Below are 20,942 nucleotides of genomic sequence, written 5' to 3' on the forward strand. Positions count from 1 at the left end.
ATTATTGAAGTGAGTTAGACATGGCCAGAAAACACTTTTATCTAGTTATTTCCTGAAAGTGATTTTCATAGCCAGATAAAGAGGAATCAGGTTCTCAATTGGGCTTTAAAAGCTCCAACTTCACTCTGTTTCTTTCAAACTGTTCCCTACTTAGCGCCTTGGTAAAAATGTTTGAAATTTGATCTTCTATGCTACAGAACTTCATACATATCAGCCCTTTCTCCACATTGTCCCTCAGAAAGTGATGCCTCACATCAATATGTTTTGTCCTTTTGTGTTGAACTGGATTCTTGGCCATGTTGAGTGCACTAGTGTTGTCATATAGAAGAGTCACACTCTCAGTCAGTACCCCAAAGTCCTCTAGTTGCTGCTTGATCCATAAAAGTTGAGTACAACAGGATGTTGTGGCTATATATTCAGCTTCTGCTATTGAAAGAGCCACTGAATTTTGCTACCTTGTGCCCCAAGAGATAAGACATGAACCTAAGAAGTGAGCCATTGCATAAGTGTTTTTTCTGTCCACAAAATAACCTATATAATCTGCATCAGCATACCCAATCAGATTAAAACTATCACCTGAGGGATAATATAGCACCAGGTCATCTGTTCCTTTGAGATATCTCAGTATTCTTTTGGCAGCCTTCAAGTGAGGTTCCTTGGGATTTGATTAAAACCTTGCACACAGCCCCACACTAAAAACAATATTAGGTCTGCTGGCAGTGAGATAAAGGATAGACCCAATAATGCCTCTATACATGGTTTGATTCATAGGAGATCCAGTTTCATCCATGTCCAGTCGAGTGGCAGTAGCAATGGGAGTGTCTATCACCTTTGATGCTTCCATGTCAAACCTCTTGAAGAACTCCCAGATGTATTTTTATTGACAAATGTATATACTCTTTGGGGACTGTTTTACTTGAAGACCCAAGAAGAAGTTCAGTTCCTCCATCATACTCACTTCAAATTCACTTCCCATGAGTTTTGTAAATTCTTCACACAGAGAATCAGTTGTTTCTCCAAAAATGATATCATCAACATAGACCAGAACAATGAGTAGGTTCCTTCCTCGCTTCTTTAAGAAAAGAGTGTAGTCAATTTTTCCTCTTTTAAAGCCATTTTTCAAGAGGAACTTTGACAGCCTTTCATACCAATCTCAAGGAGCCTACTTCAATCCGTATATGGCTTTATCCAGTTTAAAAACATATTCAGTGTGCTCATGATATTCAAACCCTGGAGGTTGCTTCACATAGACTTCTTCCTTAATAAGTCCATTCAAAAATGCACTCTTGACATCTATTTGGAACAAGGTGAATTCCCTATGAGATGCAAAAGCGATTAGGATTCTAATAGCTTCCATGCGAGGCACTGGAGCAAATGTTTCATCATAGTCAATCCCTTCCTCCTGAATGTAGCCTCGAACCACTAGCCTGGCCTTGTTCCTTTTGGTAATTTCATGTTCATCGAGCTTGTTTCTGAATACCCACCTGGTTCCTATAATGGTTCGAACTGAGGGTCTAGGTACCAAGTGCCACACATTGTTTCTCTCAAACTGATGTAGCTCGTCTTGCATGGCTGTAATCCAATCTGCATCTTTCAAGGCTTCCTTGATATTCTTGGGTTCTATGGGGAGAGAAAAGCTGAGAAGGAAAGTAAATTTCTGGCTCTTCACCTGGTTTGTACTCCGGAATCTAGAGGACTAATAATGTTGTCCATCGGATGAGAACTTTGGTGTCTCCAGTTAGACGTCTGGGGTTCATTCTGAGAGGAAGAGGGTATGTTTGGCTGGTTTTCCTCTGTTCTTCTCTCAGGTTCTAGTGGAGTTCCCTGAACTGCATCAACCACTCTTTCTTCAGCTTCAGTGGTTGTAATTGAAGTGATTGGTTCTATTGAAGATGAGGCAGTATTGTCTTCACTTAGCTTCTTCACTTGACTCATCATATCTGCCTTTCTGTTTGTCATGTTAATGACTTCACCAGGGACTAGTAAGGGTTCTCCATCTTGATCTTCCTCAGCACTCTTCTCACGGGATGGATAAGACTTATCAAAAATAACATGAACACTTTCCTTGACACATTGAGTCCTCTTATTATATATCTTGTAAGCCTTGCTTTGAGAAGAGTAGCCCAGAAATATTCCTTCATCACTTGTGGCATCGAATTTACCAAGTTGATCATTTCCATTGTTGAGAACATAGCATTTGCACCCAAATGTTCTTAGGTGAGTCAGCTTGGGTTTCCTTCCATTCAACAATTCATAGGGGGTTTTATTCAGAAGAGATCTGATCATGCACCTGTTCACCAAGTAGCAGGCAATATTGACAGCTTCAGCCCAGAAGTTCTTTGCAACTCCACTGTCAATCAGTATTGTTCGTGCCATCTCTTCTAGAGTTCTGTTCTTCCTTTCTACCACTCTATTTTGCTGGGGAGTTCTGGGAGCTGAGAAGTTGTGAGTGATGCCATTTTCATTGTAATTCATCAAATTTGACATTGTCAAATTCTGTCCCATGATCTGACCTAATGCATGCGACTCTAGACTCCATCTTCACCTGGATTTTCTTCACAAAAGCCACAAACACTTCAACAGTTTCATCTTTGGTTCTGAGAAACAGAGTCCATGTGAATCTGGAGTAGTCATCCACTATCACAAAAATGTATCATTTTCCTCCTCTGCTTTGCACTCTCGTAGGTCCACATAGATCCATATGTAGAAGCTCTAGTGGCTTTGAGGTGCTCAAATCTCTTTTAGACTTGAAGGAGGACTTTACATGTTTTCCACTAGCACAGGCATCACAGACATTTTGCATCTTGAATTTTGACATAGGCAGACCATGGAACAGGTCCTTCTGAATTAGATTGTTCAGAAGAGAGAAACTTGCATGGCCTAGTCTTCTGTGCCATAGTTCAGCATCATCATCAACAACTTTCAAACAACTTAGATCATCTCTCTGTAAGGACTCGAAATCAGCAACATAGATGTTCTTGTATCTTTTGGCCACAAGTACTACTTCACCTGTCACAAGATCAGTGACTGTACATATTTTAGACAGGAATTCCACCTTATTTCCTTTATCACAGATTTGAGAGACACTCAAGAGACTGTACTTAAGTCCATTTACATAGTACACATTTTCAATAGAATGAGTGAGTGACTTCCCGACTTTTCCAACTCTAAGAATGTACCCCTTTTTTCCATTGCCAAAGGATACACTCCCTCCTTGCAGGGCTTTTAGTGAAAGAAAGTCCATGGTGTTCCCAATTATGTGCTTTGAACACCCACTATCCATGAACCATTGTTGACCGCTTCCTTTCATTGTTACTTGTACAAGAGATTAAGAGTTAGTTTTAGGAACCCAAGAAAGTTTGGGTCCCTTGTAGTAGGCAAGAGGATGAATAAGAGTTCTCTTAGTCCATGCAGGTAATGTGCATTTTTTGTGAGTGGAACCTGGTCCCTCTTTTGTAGTCACCTTTTCAGCAAACATTTTGTTTTTTTGAATAGACTGATTCCTGGCCTGGTGATATTATTTGAAGTGCTCAGTGTTCCCACATTGGGTACAAGGACAATTATTAGAGATAGTGGCGTACTTGTTGTGAGGGTTGTGAGGAGTTTTCTCCCTTTAGAACCATATTCCCTGCCTGTTTTTACAGTCATTAGTATGCATGGCAGTGGTAGCTTCTGAGGACCAGGTCCACTTTAGGGACTTTTCAAGATCATTCTTTACTCTTTCCAAATTAGTTTGGAGTTGCTCATTTTTCTCAATTTCAGCACACATCCTAGCTATCATAGCTTTCACCTCATTTTCAAGCCTAATATATTCCTCACTGGCTATCTCCTTTCCCTTTCTAGAATTTTTAATTTTTGACTTAGTCCATGGTTTCACTATTGTTTCCCTTAGGTCTGTAATTTCTGCCAAAAGGTCATCCTTCTCTTTTCTGAAGATTTCAATGGTTCTCTTATGGTCAGTAACTACAACCACTAAGTCATCTCTAGTTTGTTCAGATTCTCCTAATTCTAAGGTCAAGGAATCCCTATCCTCCACAAGACTATGAAAAGCATTAATTAATACATTAGCTAAAGACATGAGTTTTTTTGGAGAATAGGTTTTCAGATTTCTCTGAACATCCCTTAAATTTACCTCTTTGTTGCCATTGTATTCATCATCATCTAATTGAGCCATTAAAGCAAAAGTTGAGTCATATTCAATCTCCTTGCCTTCAATTGCCATCATGGAACTATCACCAGCATCAGGATCATCTTCAGACTCACTAGAGGAATCCCCCCATGCTGTAAGAGCCTGTCTCATCGTATTGTCAGCTGATCTTTTTCTCTTGAAGTCCTTGAAAGGAACTGGGTTCTTCTTAGCTGTCTTCTCATGGTAGTTCTTGGAGAATTCTTGCTTCGTGAGATGATAGTCTTTCATGAAGTTTTCAGGCTTTCCACACTTGTAACAAAGATCATAGTTCTTTGGTCTGTTAGCGCTGTCCCTTTTTAGTATTTCTCCATTTCTTCTGACCATCTTCTGAAATCTTTTGGTTAAGTAAGCCATGTCACTGTCTTCCTCACTTGAATTATTGTTCTCAGCTTTAAGTACCAGGTTCTTTTCCTTCTTTGGTTCTCTTCTTTCACTGTCTATCTTCCTCTTCAACTCGTAGGTCTTCAGATGTCCGATCAGCTCTTCTATGGTCATCTCCTGTAAGTCCTTTGATTCAGTAATAGCATTCACTTTGCTTTCCCATGAGCTAGGCAGAATGCTGAGGATTTTCCTCACAAGCTTGTTTCTAGGAATAGTTCACCAAGTGAGTGTAGCTCATTTATGATGGAAGTGAATCTTGTGTGTATATTTTGAATGGATTCATTGTCCCTCATTTTGAGGAATTCATACTCGGTAGTGAGCATATCAATCTTAGACTGTTTTACTTGTGTTGTTCCCTCATGAGCTGTTTGCAAAGTTTCCTATATCTCCTTGGCAGTGTCGCAGGTGGAGATTTTATTATACTCTTCAGGTCTTATTCCACACACTAGAATTTTTTTGGCACGAAAATTCTTCTCCACAGCTTTCTTGTTTGCTTCAGTGTGCTCTTTACTGGTTTTTGCTATTAAAAATGGAATTTCTTCCAGTACCTTGGTTGGAACATAAGGACCATCGCATATGATATCCCATAATTCAGAATCCTCAGCCATGATAAACCATGCATTCTTGTTTTCCACCACCCATAGTATTGTCAATTGAACCTAGGTGGTCGGTATGTAGATTGACCTTCTTCAAGATTTGATGGAGCAGCCATGAAGATCCTTCCTAGGTGTTAGCCTGATAGGAGGAACCTGCTCTAATACCAATTCTTAGTTTGTGTGCGTCCACCAAATAGTAGAGTACCTGGTCCTCTACGAGATTTCTGCTGAGAATGCTAATAAAACTGTATGTAAATAAGGTAGAGGATTTTTACGTGGAAAATCCTATACAAGGGGATCAAAAAATAACGACCTACACCTGTAGGCTTTCAACTTCACTAACTTGTAAAAACCTATTACAAGCCACTTTGTAATGACTAAATTACAAAGAATTTACTCAACTAACTTGTGGTACTCTTACCACAAGCCACTTTGTGAATTCCTAGTTACAAAGACTTTTACTAACTTGTGATGCTCTCACCACAAGCCACTTTATCACTCTACAGTTACAAAGGTTTTTGCTTATGACTATACCTAGTCACAACATAAACTCAAGGAGTTTACGGATTTACAAGAAGATTCCTAATCAACGCGTCTAGCTAAGAAATTTAGGAGATACAATAAGTACAATCACAAAGTTACAACTCAACTAGGACAACAACAAGATAACTTTAGGAACTGGTCCGTAGTTGCGTTCAACTTTGTTCTTCAAGCTTGTGAGGATTGATTTCTCTATTTTGGCAAGAAGCTTGAATAAGAAACTGAAACATTCAAGTGATTTTTTGTATAAACTCATTGTAGGTACACCTTGATCACATCACTTAAAATGATGTGAACACTTTAGTTGGTCAGAGAATGAGTGGGCACTGGAAACAATGTAGTGCGGCAGAAATAGTTCATTCAGTCACTTCGTTTCTAGCTATGTCCAATTGACTTTGTACTGCTATGAGGAAACCACAAAGGTATCAGGTCCTTGTTTGGGTTCCTAGCTCCTGAAACTATAGCAGTTCACCTTTAGCTGGAATCCGTTAAGTTTGCAGTGTAGTCCGAGTAGGTTAGGTTCCCTATCTGGTTCTTAAGTAAGTTTGTTATATCATCAAAACATAAGACAAGAACATTTAAAACCTATCACTTATCATTTTGGAAATACCTGTTGCTCAATACTAAATACTCAAGAACATTCTTTCTACTCTCTAACACATTCTCCCGACCTCTTTACTTGCATTTACTATTCATGTTCATTGTGTGCTATTTATTGTTCTTCATTTATTGCTTATTATTGGCCATAAAGATCCGTCATTGGTTTATTTATAACTATTAGTCTCCATCGACTACTCTCGGCGGGGCATTGGACTCGACCCCGAGGCCCCAATCGACAGCCATTTAGTTTGGTTAACATCTTGTTTTAAGCTCATATCTTGATTCAAAGTACCTCACTTAGCATCTATTGCCCTAACAACTAGCATAGATATAGATCACATATTTTAAAATCACAAAATCAAATTAAATTATTATTACCATTTTCACGGTAAACAATAACTATTTTGTTGTGAGAATGTGATTATTTTGATTAAGGAAACCAAGATTGTGTCCCCATCAATGAAATGTAATGCTATAGGTATTTATAGGATATTTTTCTAATGGAAGGTCCTTTGATATGCAAATGATTTCTAAATAACTACCCAATATTTTCCAATGATTGGGTAGTGTTTTTCTCTTTATGATTTTTCCAAATATAAAAAAGTTGAAATTAAGAACAACCAATTTATGTCAAGTAGAATTCACTTATTCCTAAGCGATTTTATTAAACAAAGTTTATAGTCTTGAGTTCTTGATATTCACTTCTACCAAACTCTAACCCACTTTTTCAAGTAAAGAAAGAGTAAAATGGAAAAAATTAATATTTGCAACCACCAACAATAAATAAAGCATAAGAAATGAATAAATATCAACCAACCACTAAATATATATTCAATGTTAAACACTCATTAACACTACACCTATTTAGGGTCCACAACCTTAGTATTTAAAACTAGTTACTCATACTAGAATACAAAAACAAAGCAATAAATAGAGTCATAAAGCATACAAAAGTGCAAGATTCTCTCTTCAAAAGCTTCCAAGATAATGGTGTATTCAATGCCTTCAATGTAGTCCCTTTTTCAAACTTAATGCACCAAAAAACCATAGATAAATCTATTTATAGTGGATTATAAGCCGGGGTCAAGATTGGACAAAAATGCCCTTGTAGAGCTCTTATGCGACCGCATAATGGTCGCAGACCATGTATGCGGTCCACATAGTTGACAAATGTGTCACAGAATGTTAGATCCTCAAGCCCAGATTCCATCGCATTTTTATTATGCCGTCAGAATATCAGTTATGCGACCGCATTTTCCATCGCAGAAGTACTACGCAGGTTCTTCAATTTCAATTATGCGGTCATTATGCAGTTCACAGAAGTGTTACGTGACCACATAATGAATCGCACAATCTTCTCTTCAATTGGTCAAAATAGTTGCTTCAGTTTGCGGTGATTATGCGGTCCGCATATTACTTCTGCGGTCACATACTTGCAGCATTCCTACTCTTTTGTGGCTTTTTGATTTCTTTTTCATGTGTTTGGGTCTTCACGTCTTATGCACTACAAAACACCAAAACTTTATAAGATTTAACTACAAATGCATTGAAAGACGAACTAAGATCTATGTAATTGGTATCAAAAGTGCCGAAATTCTACGGCACATCAACATCCCCAACTTAAACTCTTGCTTGTTCTCAAGCAACTAAAACAAAATTATCCTATCCTATACTACTTCTATTTCCGACATGTCACAAAACAGTAGTGACTACAAATGGTTTTGACTGACAGCTAACAAGCATGTAACTTTTTTTATTTACCCTTCATGGAGGACAACTATTATTTAACAATTTGACTAATCAACTCGTGAACTTCGAGCCTCAACCAAAATGTCAAAATGCTATTCACAGCTAAGTGTGCACTTATATTCTATCTCAAGAACCTAACTTCTGCTAAATCTTGCAATTCATGCGCGCTCGCAACAAAGAAAATCGCCAACTCACACATATGTACAGGGGATGCAATCAAAACACTCTTGCACTCGGAACGAAAGCTACACACTACAAATATCAGTCCATATGCTTGCCTTTATTTTAACTTGTTGCTATCTCAGAAATAATTGGCTGTAAATCACAAAGGACTTTTCATGGGTTATAATGTAGGTTTCGGGACGGGTTGGATGAATATTTGAGAATGTAGTGGTTGTACCCTCCTTGAAGTCTATATACATTTTGCTTCTTTAATACATAGCACTTTTTGACCTCGAATTACCGACATAGAACCATCTAAAAGTATTTCTTCAGTTTCTTGAGTGCGACTAGATTGTCAAATCTCACAAAAATAGTTGCTTGTCACAGAGAAGGTGTCGCTGTGTTCCCAACCATTGTACTTCTAGCACTCCTTCTAACCCGGGAAGGAGATTTTATAAATGTTATAGGCCAAAAGTATGTCACTTCATTTATAAAGTTGATATTTTTTTCACTTGTTAATTTACTGATTTTTTCAATCTTATTAAACTTAATTTTTTTGGTATTGGGTATTCGGAATGGGAAGATGAAGTATACCTGCATAAAGCTTTAATTGTAATAAGAGATTTAAAGTTGTCGCTGGATACCGTTAAGATTGAACGAGACAATTTGAAGGAAAAAGTTGTTGCATTAGAGGCTATTAATTGGTTAAACGGGTTATAGGTCGATGGTTTTTTTTTTCTATAAAAAAAACAGGTCATTCTGATTTTCTGATGGCTTCCCGTTTAATGAAGGGTATTTTTATAAAATTAAGTAACGGTGAGGGTGGATGTGACCCTATAGTATAACGGAGGTGATTGGCCGAACCGCCGAAGGAACCTACTTTATCTTAATCAGATATCATTTCAGCTAATAACATATAAATTTAGTGTTTATACACTGCTTTAAACGTAGCGACATAGTATATATATATATATATATATATATATATATATATAAAAGCAAAGATTGAATTTCTGAAAGAAATTAAGGGTTGTTAAAGGAATATAAACACCCTAAGCAAATGGAGAATATTGCAACAAAAAGATAGTAACTGACACTGCAAGGATGCTGACACCAATCAAATCTTGACAACTGGTAGGCTTGCCATCACAATCTATTGTTGCCAAAAATAATTATGGGAGTGGACCATTCCTTGAGCATAGGGGCCAATTCATGAATGCGGACACTGTATTCTAACCAAATAGTCGTATTCACCGTGTATAAACTTGTCAGTACTCTCTTACCAAAAATAGAAACATTATTAAAAGACTCGAGGGTTTGGTCATAAACTGGGTTGATGGTAGTACAGAGCACGAAAATAACAAATTTCATTTCACCCGTATTATTAACTTCTATCTTATTTATGTGATGGACAAGAGGAGATATTGACTTGTTAGGAAAGGTGGATACTGAATTTAAGTTAATGAAAGCGGAGTAATGTAGTTATTACTAGTATTTGTTTGTAACAATAAGTGGGAACTAATTCAAGATAAGGATATGACCGATCATGCCCAACTCTAGTTCTAAAAAGAATAAGTGGTCGCTGCAAATATAATTTGGTATAAAAGTCTGGAGTCGAATCCCACAAAGAATTAAGTTTTAGCTACTACTATTCACTATCACTAAGAAGACAAACTCGAATAAATTCCTAAGTTATAAAGATTAAGATACATATATCTAACTAATTAACTAACAAATTAAAGTAATAATTTAACAACTAAAGATACTAATGATTGGAGACAAGATTGGAAAAGCCTAGACCTATGATTTTCCCAATATTGGAATTCTTCCTGCTACATCTCTTACAATTTCGCCAAAGTATTCTCTACTGATCATGATCACTGGACTTATCGTAATTCACTCTCGAGCAACTACAATAATGTACTAGTCATATTCTCTCGAATTACACTAGCTCGCACTTTTTCACCGCACATTATGATCACATCAAAGCTTCGTTATCTCTAGTCACATTTTAAACCTGCCGTATTGATCTCTGATATAACTTGGAAGTGACGTTGTTCGAAAACTACCTAAATATGAACTCTTTCTCAAGTAATACATAATAAATAGGCACAATCAATTGAGAGCTCTTCAATTAACTAAAATAAGCATGTAGTTGAACAAATAGGGATATCCAAAAGCTAAATTATTTTAAAATAAAATAAGAATTCATCCTCCAAAAGGTTCCATCAAAACTCTAGATAATAAATTAGCTACTCATAATAGTATGTAAAATTACAATACTAAAAGTCATAACCAACAATGAAAAATAGGAAGAAGAAGAAGAAGGGAATAACTCGTGGTTGAATCTTCCTCGTTGCTCCTAGCATGTTCTCACCTCCTTGGGTGTTGTCTTACCCTAAAGTAGTGTCTCTCCCTTTGAAAGGATATTTTTATAATATATTTATATCAACTGATGTGGGCGTCCTTGATATTTTCTAATTCACAAAGGAAAAGTTGAGTCATGTGCTTGGGGTTGGTGCAACGCGCGACCCCTAGGCACACTCCCAACTATTTTTTTCTTCTTTGTTTCTTTCGCGTGCCAGGTTCAGTGCCAAAGTGCCATACTTCAGTAGTTTTAATTCATTTCTTAGGCCATTTCGCATGTACCTTTCATGGAATGCACCAATTGTGGTACGCTCTCAACTCTTGCTTCTCAACTTCTTTTTGCATTAAATCATCCGATTTTCATCAACTTCCATTCAAACTCATTCCTACACATAATAAACATATAATGAGCATATTTTATGTTTATAAACATGTAATGTCCCACAAATCACGTACAAAATAATATGAAGCTATACCCAAAATCATGCATTTTTCATCATTTATCACCACCACACACTTAAAGTCTTGCTCGTCGTCGCGCAAGCACATAGGCAAAACACGCATTTCAAAACATACTCAAGCATCACAACAATGACAACGGTTTATATCAACGCTTAAAACCCAACATATGCACTCTTTATACTTTTTCTCAATTTTTAACCTCATGTCAAGATTATTTAAAATAGTTGTGTGACTCTTTCTACATTCGTGTGACGCTTTCTACATTCTCGCCTACTAATTTAAGCTTGAAAAGTCTAAGATCAAGTAGGACTTTATAGGTTGTAATGTAAGCTAAGGGACGGGTAGGATATATATATATATATATATATATATATATAGAGAGAGAGAGAGAGAGAGAGAGAGAAATAGTGACTAACCCTCCTAAGCACTTTAATACACCACACTTCACTTTGATGCACATTTTTGTCATGACCCATGACCAATTCAATGTTTTTCCGTAAAACCATACACAACTAAACCCTTCTTCATTAAGCACAACAACATATCGATAATCACTTGCCCGAATAAAGATATGGGAGGTGCCATTCATTTTTCAATTTTATTTGTTTCTTTTGTGTTTTTGTTTCACACTCTTCTTAATTTGGTATTTTCGGCTAGTAAGGCTTTTAAATACAAGTGCACCTTTTTTGCCTTTCTATGGTTCCACTCAAAAGCTACCCAATCTCTTTCCTTACTCTTTCAGTGGCTTAAGTTCTTTCGGAGGTAATGGGTGAACAAGATAGGGGTTGGCTCGTAATGTGGGTGTTTACCGTGAAAATGGTAATAACAATTAAATTTTATTATGGCAATATAAAAATACATGATCTATTTTTCTAGTTGTTAAGTAATTGATTCTATGTATGTGAGACTTAGAAATGAAATGAGAGTTAAGGATAAGGTGATAACCAAACCGATAGGTTAATTATCGGGGCCTCGAGCTTGTCGATTCGGGGGCCCCGAGGTCGATTCCAGAGCTTGATTGGGAGCTATCGAAGGTGGTCGAAGTATGACTAACAATTACAATAAATCAATGAAGGCTATTTATAGCCAATTACAAGAAATAAATGATGAACAACAACGTAGATAATAAATGGAAGTAATAATCTCAAGAGAGTATGTTAGAGAGTAGAGAGAATGTTCATGTTTATTTAGGATGGAGCAATAAATCCTTACAATGTGGTAAGGACCTCCTTTATATAGAAATATGGGGGATCCTATCATAGTACAAATGCATTTATTACAAAGATATGGAGATGGGACAGCTAGTCGACGTCATGATGAGGGCTCAGACTAGCCTGATAGACTTTGTCGGCTCTAGCTGCACCCTTTGGGAACTCCCCTCTTTTCCAATGTAGCCGTTAGTATGCATTGCCCCGAGGTCGAGCATCGACAGCCCTCGAAGGTGAACATACTTCCCAGTCTTGAGCCTTGGGAAGTATGTTCGCGGGGCATCACAATGACGAAGAAATTGGACCCTTCGATTTCACCGTGCACAAATAGTCTCCTCATTTCTTAGAGTGAAAGTGATAAGAAACAACCTTGAACCTTTGCCCCCTCCGATACTCTTTAACGACGGCAGTCATAAGGTGTCAAAAGACGATGCACACGCAGCCCTTGAAGGCCTCCGCATTGATTATGGCAGTTAGTTGCCCCTTGGCCTCCTTCAATGCGCACGCGGGGCTTCTATATATACTCCCCTTCTCATTCTTTCCAACTCACTACATTTCCAAACCCCAAAAAAGGTTCCTTCTGCCTTTACTTTTGTTCTTTCCTAGGAACGCGACTCCCTTTTTTCTTCCGAAATTTTCTAGTAATGACGAAAACTTCCACCTCTGTTTCTTAGGAGAATGTGGCATCATCCTATTCTCTTTTATCTCATGGTGAAGCGGCAATTCCTCCTCGTTTTGAGGAATGCGTTCCAGGATTTTTCACTATGGATTCTGATTTCAAGGTCGAGAGGCCTTCTTCGAAGCCGGGGCGCCGTGAGCCCGTGACTCAGTATATTAGCTCGATAACAAACGTCGGAAGAGTGAGAGCTGATTGTCGCTGGGGGGACACGGTGCTTGTGGAGATCCCTGCTTGGGAGGAGGATATTATGACATACGAAGCCGATTTTCTCAGTGTGTATAGTTACTCGTCTACCCTAGGTCCGGTGGGGCCATCTTCGCCCCCGATCGACCTCGTGATTCTCGACTTCTGCCAACGGTATCAAGTGACCTTGGCCAAATTCATCCTTCATTCTGGCGTGTTGTTTACATGATTAGGTACTACGTGAACATGATTGAGGAGATGCCATTCACCCTCGATTATCTGATCAGGATGTACAACCCATATCTCTTCCGCGGGGGTCTAATCAAACTCCGCTACCAAGCCCCGAGGTCCCTCTTCGCTTGTACCGAGGAGCTAGAGAATGGTGGATGGATAAGCCGTTTTGTCCGAGTAAGGACTTCTGACTTGATCCCGGCAGAAAGGATGTCGTTTCCCGAGAGGTGGAATGTGGAACGTAAGTAGACACGTTATCTAGAATTTCCTCGCTTCTCTTTGAATACGTTCTTCAATGCACTTAATTTTTTTTACTAATGCAGCCGCAACAATTTATCTTGGCGCGGTTTTGGACCGCCCGAGTTAGGTCGGCCGTCTGGACTCGATTTGCCTGTATGCTGAGCAAGTGTGGAGTGATTTATCCCAGGCTCGGTGGGAAGCTAAGGATCATGGTGCCTCCACCACTGCTGTAGTCATCCTTTTCGACCTAAATCACTACTGGAAGCGTTCTTGTTCCCTGTGCTTACCTCTTGCATTTGTGTAGGTCTGGGGGAAGTCCTCTTGATGAAGGGAGAATTACCCTATGAGAAGGGTGATTTGGTACCAGATGAAGGGAAGAAAAGACAAAGGGATCCGTCGGACGGACCTTCGGAGTCCAAGAAGGTTAAGGCAGAGGAAACTAAGGCAGACCCGACAACCATAACTTCAAAAACGGCGGGAAACCCCCGAGTTGAAGGTGAGGGGAAAATAGCTTCTCGACAGCGCCCGAGGGAGGGATAAACCTGGCCGATCTTTGGGCCGTAGAGATGGTGGCTTCCGAGCCGGAGTCTGATGTTTTTGCGGTCCAACTTCGTAGCGGAGAGACAACTGAGGGAGTATCGGGTTCTGGCCCCGAGCTGGCCGATGTCCAAAGTTCCCCTCGGTCTAGGGTGCCTTCATTAGGTGGTTCGTAGGTGCCTAGTTATGGGGCCCTAAATGGACAAGAGATTGTCTTAACTGACCCTGCTAGTGCCTTGGTCGTGATTGATTCCCCTCAAGGAATGCCCTTACCTACTAAGGGAGTGCAAGATGCCCCTCACGAATAATCTTCCGGTGCGGGGATGCCTATCAAAGGCGGAGATGTGCTCGAAAGGCTTCCAACCGTTCCCGTGGGAATCCCTGAGATCGATGCCTCCCTCGTCTTTGGTGAGATAAGAAGGCTTTGCGAACAGGTAATCTTTGTGAACCCTGCCTGTTGCTCAGGGCTCGGTTTCTCTGACCTTTGTCTTTCTAACTTGTCTTTTTTCGTGGCTTTAGGCCAAGGCACTTTACAATCAGACTTTCACCCGGTATCAGGCCGAGGTAACCCGTCATGAGCACGAGAAGGCTCTTCTTACTGAACAGGTTATCGAGTCCCCGTTTGTCATTATTTGAATACTTTGCCAGATCCCAGTGTTTTAACATCTTGGATCTGATTCGTGCAGTTTGAGAAGGAAGGTGTCCAGCTGAGGGAGGAGCTCCAGGCTAGAGACTCCGAAGTCTCCGAACTCAAACACAGGGCAAGTTCTAGACTAATAAAGGATGGTACATAGTACAACCAAAATCTCACCTCACACAATGCACATGACTCACTCAGGATGATTCAGACCCGACTCTTAAGTTAAAGCAATTAGCACAGTCATCATATAATCCAAATACAAGGAAGTAACAACAGGAGTCAATAGACAAGCCCAAGCGTCAAAAGAAAGCCACATATAATCTCAAGGCATATGGCCACAAGAATCAAGAAGAAAGTACTAAGCACAAATGCTCCACCTCTAGGCCCCGATATAAACAATGTCAGCAATATAGACACTCAAGTGCTTCCCATTCTATTAAAATTTCAAAAAAAAAGAAAGAAAATCTTTTTTTTATATTAAACCCTCAAGAAAATTGTCTAAGAAGTCCATCATCGAGAAATATTCCCATTCTTTTTTTCTTTCGTGTGCCATGTCCAGTGCCAAATTGCTATACTTCACTGGTTTTGATTAATTTATTAAGTCATTTCACGCCTACCCTTCATGCAATACACCAACTGTGGCACGCTCCCAACTCTTGCCTCTCAATTTCTTTTTGCATTAAATCATTTAATTTTTGCCAACTTTCATCCAGACTCATTCCTACCCACAATAACCATATAATGAGCATATTTTATGTTTATAAACATGTAATATCCCACAACTAACATATAGAATGTTATGAAGCTATACCCAAAATCATGTATTTTCATCATTTATCAATGACTTATAAGGTATGCTGGCTGTTGTGGAAGGCTTCTCTAACCACTGATATTCAATAATTTTATATTATGGGTGAATGTTCACATAAGACAAAGCATTATTTGATCTTACAAAGAGAATTGCGCTTTTACTTTGGTACTATAGGAAGGTAGAAAGGATACTTTAAAATCCCCAAAGTTTTCTTATTTACAAAAATATCCCTTTCCTCCTTCACCCCGATGGATGTTTGAAATATCTCAGGAAATGTTGGATATGTTCAAAATTACCTACAACTTTTGTCATTTTTAATTTGACCCCCGAACTCCTTGCGTCCTATATTCTTCCACAAGACTTGAGAAGTCTTTTTTACCTCTTTTTTCCTTGTAACTTTTCTACTGATCCTTGGATATTTGTTTCAAGTATTACAAATCGCATGATAATTCAACTAAGCTACTTGCTTTTTAGATGCAATTTCTCGTAGTGCATAAAATTTACTAGTGGGAAAGTGTTGCAACCAGTTAAAAAATATATTGGAAACGAATAGGGAATATTAGCCTAAGGTGAGAATTGGTACCTGCGTCCTGAGGTTGAGAGTTAGCTCACTTGGTGAGACATTCACGGTTGACGATAGAGTGCTCAAACCTTATCAATGGCATAGTATCATCTTCCTCTTTCCTTCTTTTGATGTAATACAAATTTATAGAAAAAAAATGATAGCCTTATGTTGATCATATAAGTTTATATGATATGGCCAATATTTTGGCTAGTGTAGTGAATCTCATATAAGTATAAGCCTATTTGCAAAGTAACCTTGTTGGCAATATTCTTTGGGATCCAAAAATATTGCAATGTGTGGTGGATATCATTTGCACAAGTTGTATCTTTTCTTTTACACCTTGGAGGTCAAGACTTTTTTGCCTATAAAAAGAAAGGTCATTAGTTCATTTTAGATACACCAAGAAGACTTAGAGTCTTCATTTCTTGTTTCTTCCTCTCCTTCTTTATTGAGAGTTGTTTGTTAGAGAGTTGAGTGTTGGGAAACACGTGTGTGATCTCCTTTCTTTGGAGTGATCTTGTGAGATTATTCTCTCTGGGGTATTTGGGAATTAATTAGAGTATTTATTCTAATTTTGTATGCTCTTCTGTACTCTTGTTGCTATAGTAAATTTGTTCCTCTCCGCATGTGGACATAGGTCATTTTGACCGAACCACATTAAATTTGTGTCTTCTTTATATGATTTAATTGTCATTGTTATCAACTTGCATTGCCTTTGTTATTGTCATTATAACATTGTTTTGCTAAGTTCCGCACTACCCGAGTTTTCGATCCTAACAAATTAGTATCAGAGCCAGATCTAACCGGGTTAGTTTCAATAGCCAAAATGACCGAAATACAAACTTCGAAATGTGGCAATTAAAGGTGGAAGCTATCCTAATTTAGGATGGCTTAGACTCTGCATTGCAAGAAAAGGAGAAGAAGTCGGATAAAATGACGGACGATGAGTTTTCCATCATAGATAAAAAGGCAAAATCAGGTATCATCATAAATCTCTCAAATGAGGTTTTAAGTGAAATTTCTTTAGAAACCACAGCCCAAAGGTTTGTGGGAAAAATTGAAAACCTTATATATGAGACAGTGGAAAATAGACTTTACTTGAAGCAGAGGCTTTATACAATTCGTATGGGTGAATGTACATCTATTCTCTCTCACCTTGACACATTTGACTCTATTCTTATGGATTTGAGTAATATAGATGCTAAAATTAAAGATGAGGATCAAGCCGTGTTACTGCTTTGTTCTCTATCCCATCTTTTAAGCATATAAGAGATACTATGCTTTATGCAAAGGATAATATATCTTATAAGGATATTAAATCTATCTTAAAATCAAAAGAACAAATAGATAGTGATATTACTGGGGAAGATAATGGAACTCAAGCGGAAGTTGGCTTGTTTGTTAGAGGCAAATCTGACTCAATATCCAGATACAATAATCTAGAGTTTCGCTATTTGTCATAAGAAAGGTCACATTATCGCGGAATGCTATAAACTGAAAAATAAGAAAAGCATAAGGAAAGGAAAAATGAGCACAAAAATACGGACACTACCAAAACAAGTGTAGCAACTGATGAGATTCAGGGAACTATAATTTTAGCAACTAAAACTAGTTTCAGATCAAATAATGAGTGGATTTTAGATTCCGGTGTTCATATCATATGTGTTCTAGAAGGGACTTGTTTTCTGCATATGATTTAGTTGAAGGTGGAGTTGTCCAACTGGGTAACAATGTTACTTTTAATGTTATTAGCAAATGTACAATTCATATCAGAATGACGATGGTGTGGTGAGAACTCTCACCGATATAAGATATGTTCGTGAGTTGAAGAAAAATCTCATCTCTTTGGGCACTTTAGAATCCCTTGAGTGCAAATTCACAGGTGAAGGTGGAGTTCTGAAAAATTTTCATGGTGCTCTTGTGATCATGAAAGCACACAGATCTGGTGTGTTTATATTTATTGGGATCCATTGTTATAAGTCGTACTACAATTTCGGTATCAAACAACTTGTTTGATTTTCATGGCATTAAATTTGACATATGCCCATTGGGGCTTTTGCGGAGAGGGTAGAGCAAATTTACTACTCCCTCCGGTCTACAATAAGTGACCAATTTGCTTTTGGCACGCCCATTAAGAAAATACTATATTCTATACAAAAATACCTAGTATGACTAAACTACCCTTAATTAAATATTTAATGTGAGGAGTAAGAAAACTTTTGAGGGATATGTACATAAGGGTAATTTTGTAAAAACAAATTGAATTCTTTCTTAATTATATAAATGGACACTTATTTTGGACCAAAATAAAAAAGTAAATTGGTCACTTATTATGGACCGGAGGGAGTACATCAATCAAAATTAGGCCAATGTGGAGATTTGTAATATGGCCAATATTTTGGCTAGTGGAGTCCATCTCACATAAGCATAAGCCTTTTTGCAAAGTAGACCTTGTTGGCAATATCCTTTGGAACCCAAAAATATTGCATTGTGTGGTGAATATCATTTGTAGAGCCCAAAGAAATGCCATTAGTTCGTTTTAGACACACAAACACGACTTGAGTCTTCATTTCTTGTTTCTTCCTCTCCTCCTTTATTGAGAGTTGTTTGAAAGAGAGTTGAGTATTGGAAAAAACTTGTGTGATCCTCTTTCTTTGGAGTGATATTGTGAGGTTATTCCCTCGGGTGTATTTGAGATTAAATTAGAGTATTTACTCTAATTTTGTACGATCTTTTGTACTCTTGTTGCTATAGTGAATTTGTTCATCTCCGCTTGTGGATATAGGTCACTTTGACCGAACCACGTTAAATATGTGTCGTTTTTATATGCTTAATTGTCGTTGTTATCAACTTGCATTGTCTTTGTTATTGTCATAATAATATTGTTTGGCTAAATTCCGCACTACTCAAATTTCCGATCCTAACAGTATACTGTAAAAATATAATTGTCAAAAATTAATCCCGTGAAATCACAAGCTTTGTTCAACCTGCAATAATATGAACCCAACGTAGCCAGAGGCCAGGGCATAACAGTTTCGACGTACCCACATTCGGGGGAAGGAGGACTGCATAAATAACGATACTCCTGTTCTAGATCGAAAATATATTTGTGTAGGAGTATAAGATATGGCCATCACTTTTTGAAAAGATAAACGAAAATGAAAATTTGAAGCCCACAAGTATGGAATCTTAGCTGACATATGCGTGGGGTCTCACTACTAGTTTATCCAATCCGGCCCGGCCCGAAATCTCACTCGTTCTCCCCTGCCTCTTCAAACAAGTATATAAATGAGTTCTGAAGTGAAACTTCCACAGGCTTGAAGAAGTCACTAGGGTAAAAATCATCTTCAAACCTCTCTTCCCTCTTTCTTCATAGGTGTCCCACTTGTTCTTTTCCAAATTCATACGGACCCATCTTCATTATCAGTTCTAATATCTCAATTATATCATGGTTGGAACTTCCATCAACTCTCATAAACTACCCCTTAATAAGTCCACCAATATCAAATTCCTCTCCAGCTATGGTGGCAAGATTCTTCCCCGTCATCCTGACGGCAAACTCCGTTATTATGGCGGCTATACCCGTGTCCTTTCCGTTCATCGTTCCATTTCTTTTGCTGGTAAATTACCCATTTTTTCCTCTTTTATTCAAGTGTCCCTTGCAACTCGTTGAGATCAATTAAGGAATGTTTAAATAAGCTACCCAATAGATGCAAAATGTCATTGCACTTATTTTTGTTATTTTTGTTATATATACTAATATTTCGGCATAGGTCCACAAATACTCTACTTGACAATATTTATGGATTGGAGTAGTAGATTTATTAAAAAAAATGGTATTTATGTGGGATGTGTGATTTACAGAGCTGATGGTGAAGCTAAGGGAGATGTGTGGAGCAATGAGTACTTTAAGGTGTCAATTGCCAACAGAAGATTTGGATGCACTTGTGTCAATCACCTCTGATGAAGATCTCGTCAATCTCATTGAAGAATATGATCGTGCTGCGACTGCATCACCATCGTCCTCCCTCAAGATCAGAGCTTTTCTTTCACCACCCAAATCCACAAAAAAAGTTGTCTCTTCTCCTTCTTCCACTGCTTCTTCATCATCTACAACCACCAACACTACTTCTAGTAATTGTGATGCGAACTCGCCTAAGTCATTTTGTACCACAGCTGCAGCTAGTCCTCCAACTACTGTAACTTCATCATGGTATCGTGGTCAAGTTAATTATAATGAGATGTGTGTCCGTCAGACGATGGCAAAGCCGCAGATGGTTGTTCCTCTCATGGCAGTCTAAGTTGCAGAAGTGCGTTGCACTTTCAACAACTGAAGCAGAGTACATTGCCGCTACAGAAACTGGCAAGGAGATGATATGGCTCAAGCGATTCCTTCAAGAGCTTGGATTGCATCAGAAGGAGTATGTCGTCTATTGTGACAGTCAAAGTGCAATAGACCTTAGCAAGAACTCTATGTACCATGCAAGGACCAAACACATTGATGTGAGATATCATTGGATTCGAGAAATGGTAGATGATGAATCTCTAAAAGTCTTGAAGATTTCTACAAATGAGAATCCCGCAGATATGCTGACCAAGGTGGTACCAAGGAACAAGTTCGAGCTATGCAAAGAACTTGTCGGCATGCATTCAAACTAGAAGACAGTGCTACCTCCTCTGGATGAATGAGACTGGAGGGGGAGATTGATGATGTCCATCTCATTGAAGAAGTATTAGGCATGTGCCTAATAAGAGTTTTCTTTGGTTTGGTAGCCAACCTTGTTGACTTGGTTTGGTTGGTA

At 38.3% G+C, this 20,942-nt stretch overlaps 2 protein-coding genes across 2 annotated transcripts; one reads left to right on the forward strand and one right to left on the reverse strand.

The window, feature by feature from the left end:
• Positions 1-2,653: 2,653 nt before the first annotated feature.
• LOC138889663 (uncharacterized) lies at positions 2,654-5,178 on the reverse strand. The gene is made up of 3 exons (XM_070172997.1): positions 4,994-5,178; positions 3,643-4,775; positions 2,654-3,009 (listed from the first exon to the last, which is right to left on the reverse strand). Exons 1-3 carry the CDS (start codon positions 5,176-5,178, stop codon positions 2,654-2,656), a joined length of 1,674 nt encoding a protein of 557 aa, XP_070029098.1.
• Positions 5,179-19,453: 14,275 nt separating this feature from the next.
• LOC104239050 (RAF-like serine/threonine-protein kinase PRAF) lies at positions 19,454-20,441 on the forward strand. Its single transcript, XM_009793580.2, has 2 exons — positions 19,454-19,760; positions 20,005-20,441. The coding sequence occupies exons 1-2, from the start codon at positions 19,589-19,591 to the stop codon at positions 20,439-20,441; spliced, it is 609 nt and encodes a 202-aa protein (XP_009791882.2). The 5' UTR covers positions 19,454-19,588.
• Positions 20,442-20,942: the final 501 nt, after the last annotated feature.

Source organism: Nicotiana sylvestris, chromosome 4 (assembly GCF_000393655.2).
Source record: "Nicotiana sylvestris chromosome 4, ASM39365v2, whole genome shotgun sequence".
Classification (NCBI taxonomy): Eukaryota; Viridiplantae; Streptophyta; class Magnoliopsida; order Solanales; family Solanaceae; genus Nicotiana; species Nicotiana sylvestris.

Coding starts and splice junctions, on each gene's coding strand:
- LOC104239050 (XM_009793580.2), top strand. CDS start 19,589: ATGGTTGGAACTTCCATCAACTCTCATAAACTACCCCTTAATAAGTCC. Junction 19,761..20,004: donor TCGTTCCATTTCTTTTGCTG/GTAAATTACCCA, acceptor TGTGATTTACAG/AGCTGATGGTGAAGCTAAGG.
- LOC138889663 (XM_070172997.1), bottom strand. CDS start 5,178: ATGGCTGAGGATTCTGAATTATGGGATATCATATGCGATGGTCCTTAT. Junction 4,776..4,993: donor TGTGGAATAAGACCTGAAGA/GTATAATAAAAT, acceptor AACTATTCCTAG/AAACAAGCTTGTGAGGAAAA. Junction 3,010..3,642: donor TGCCATGCATACTAATGACT/GTAAAAACAGGC, acceptor ATCTTGTGACAG/GTGAAGTAGTACTTGTGGCC.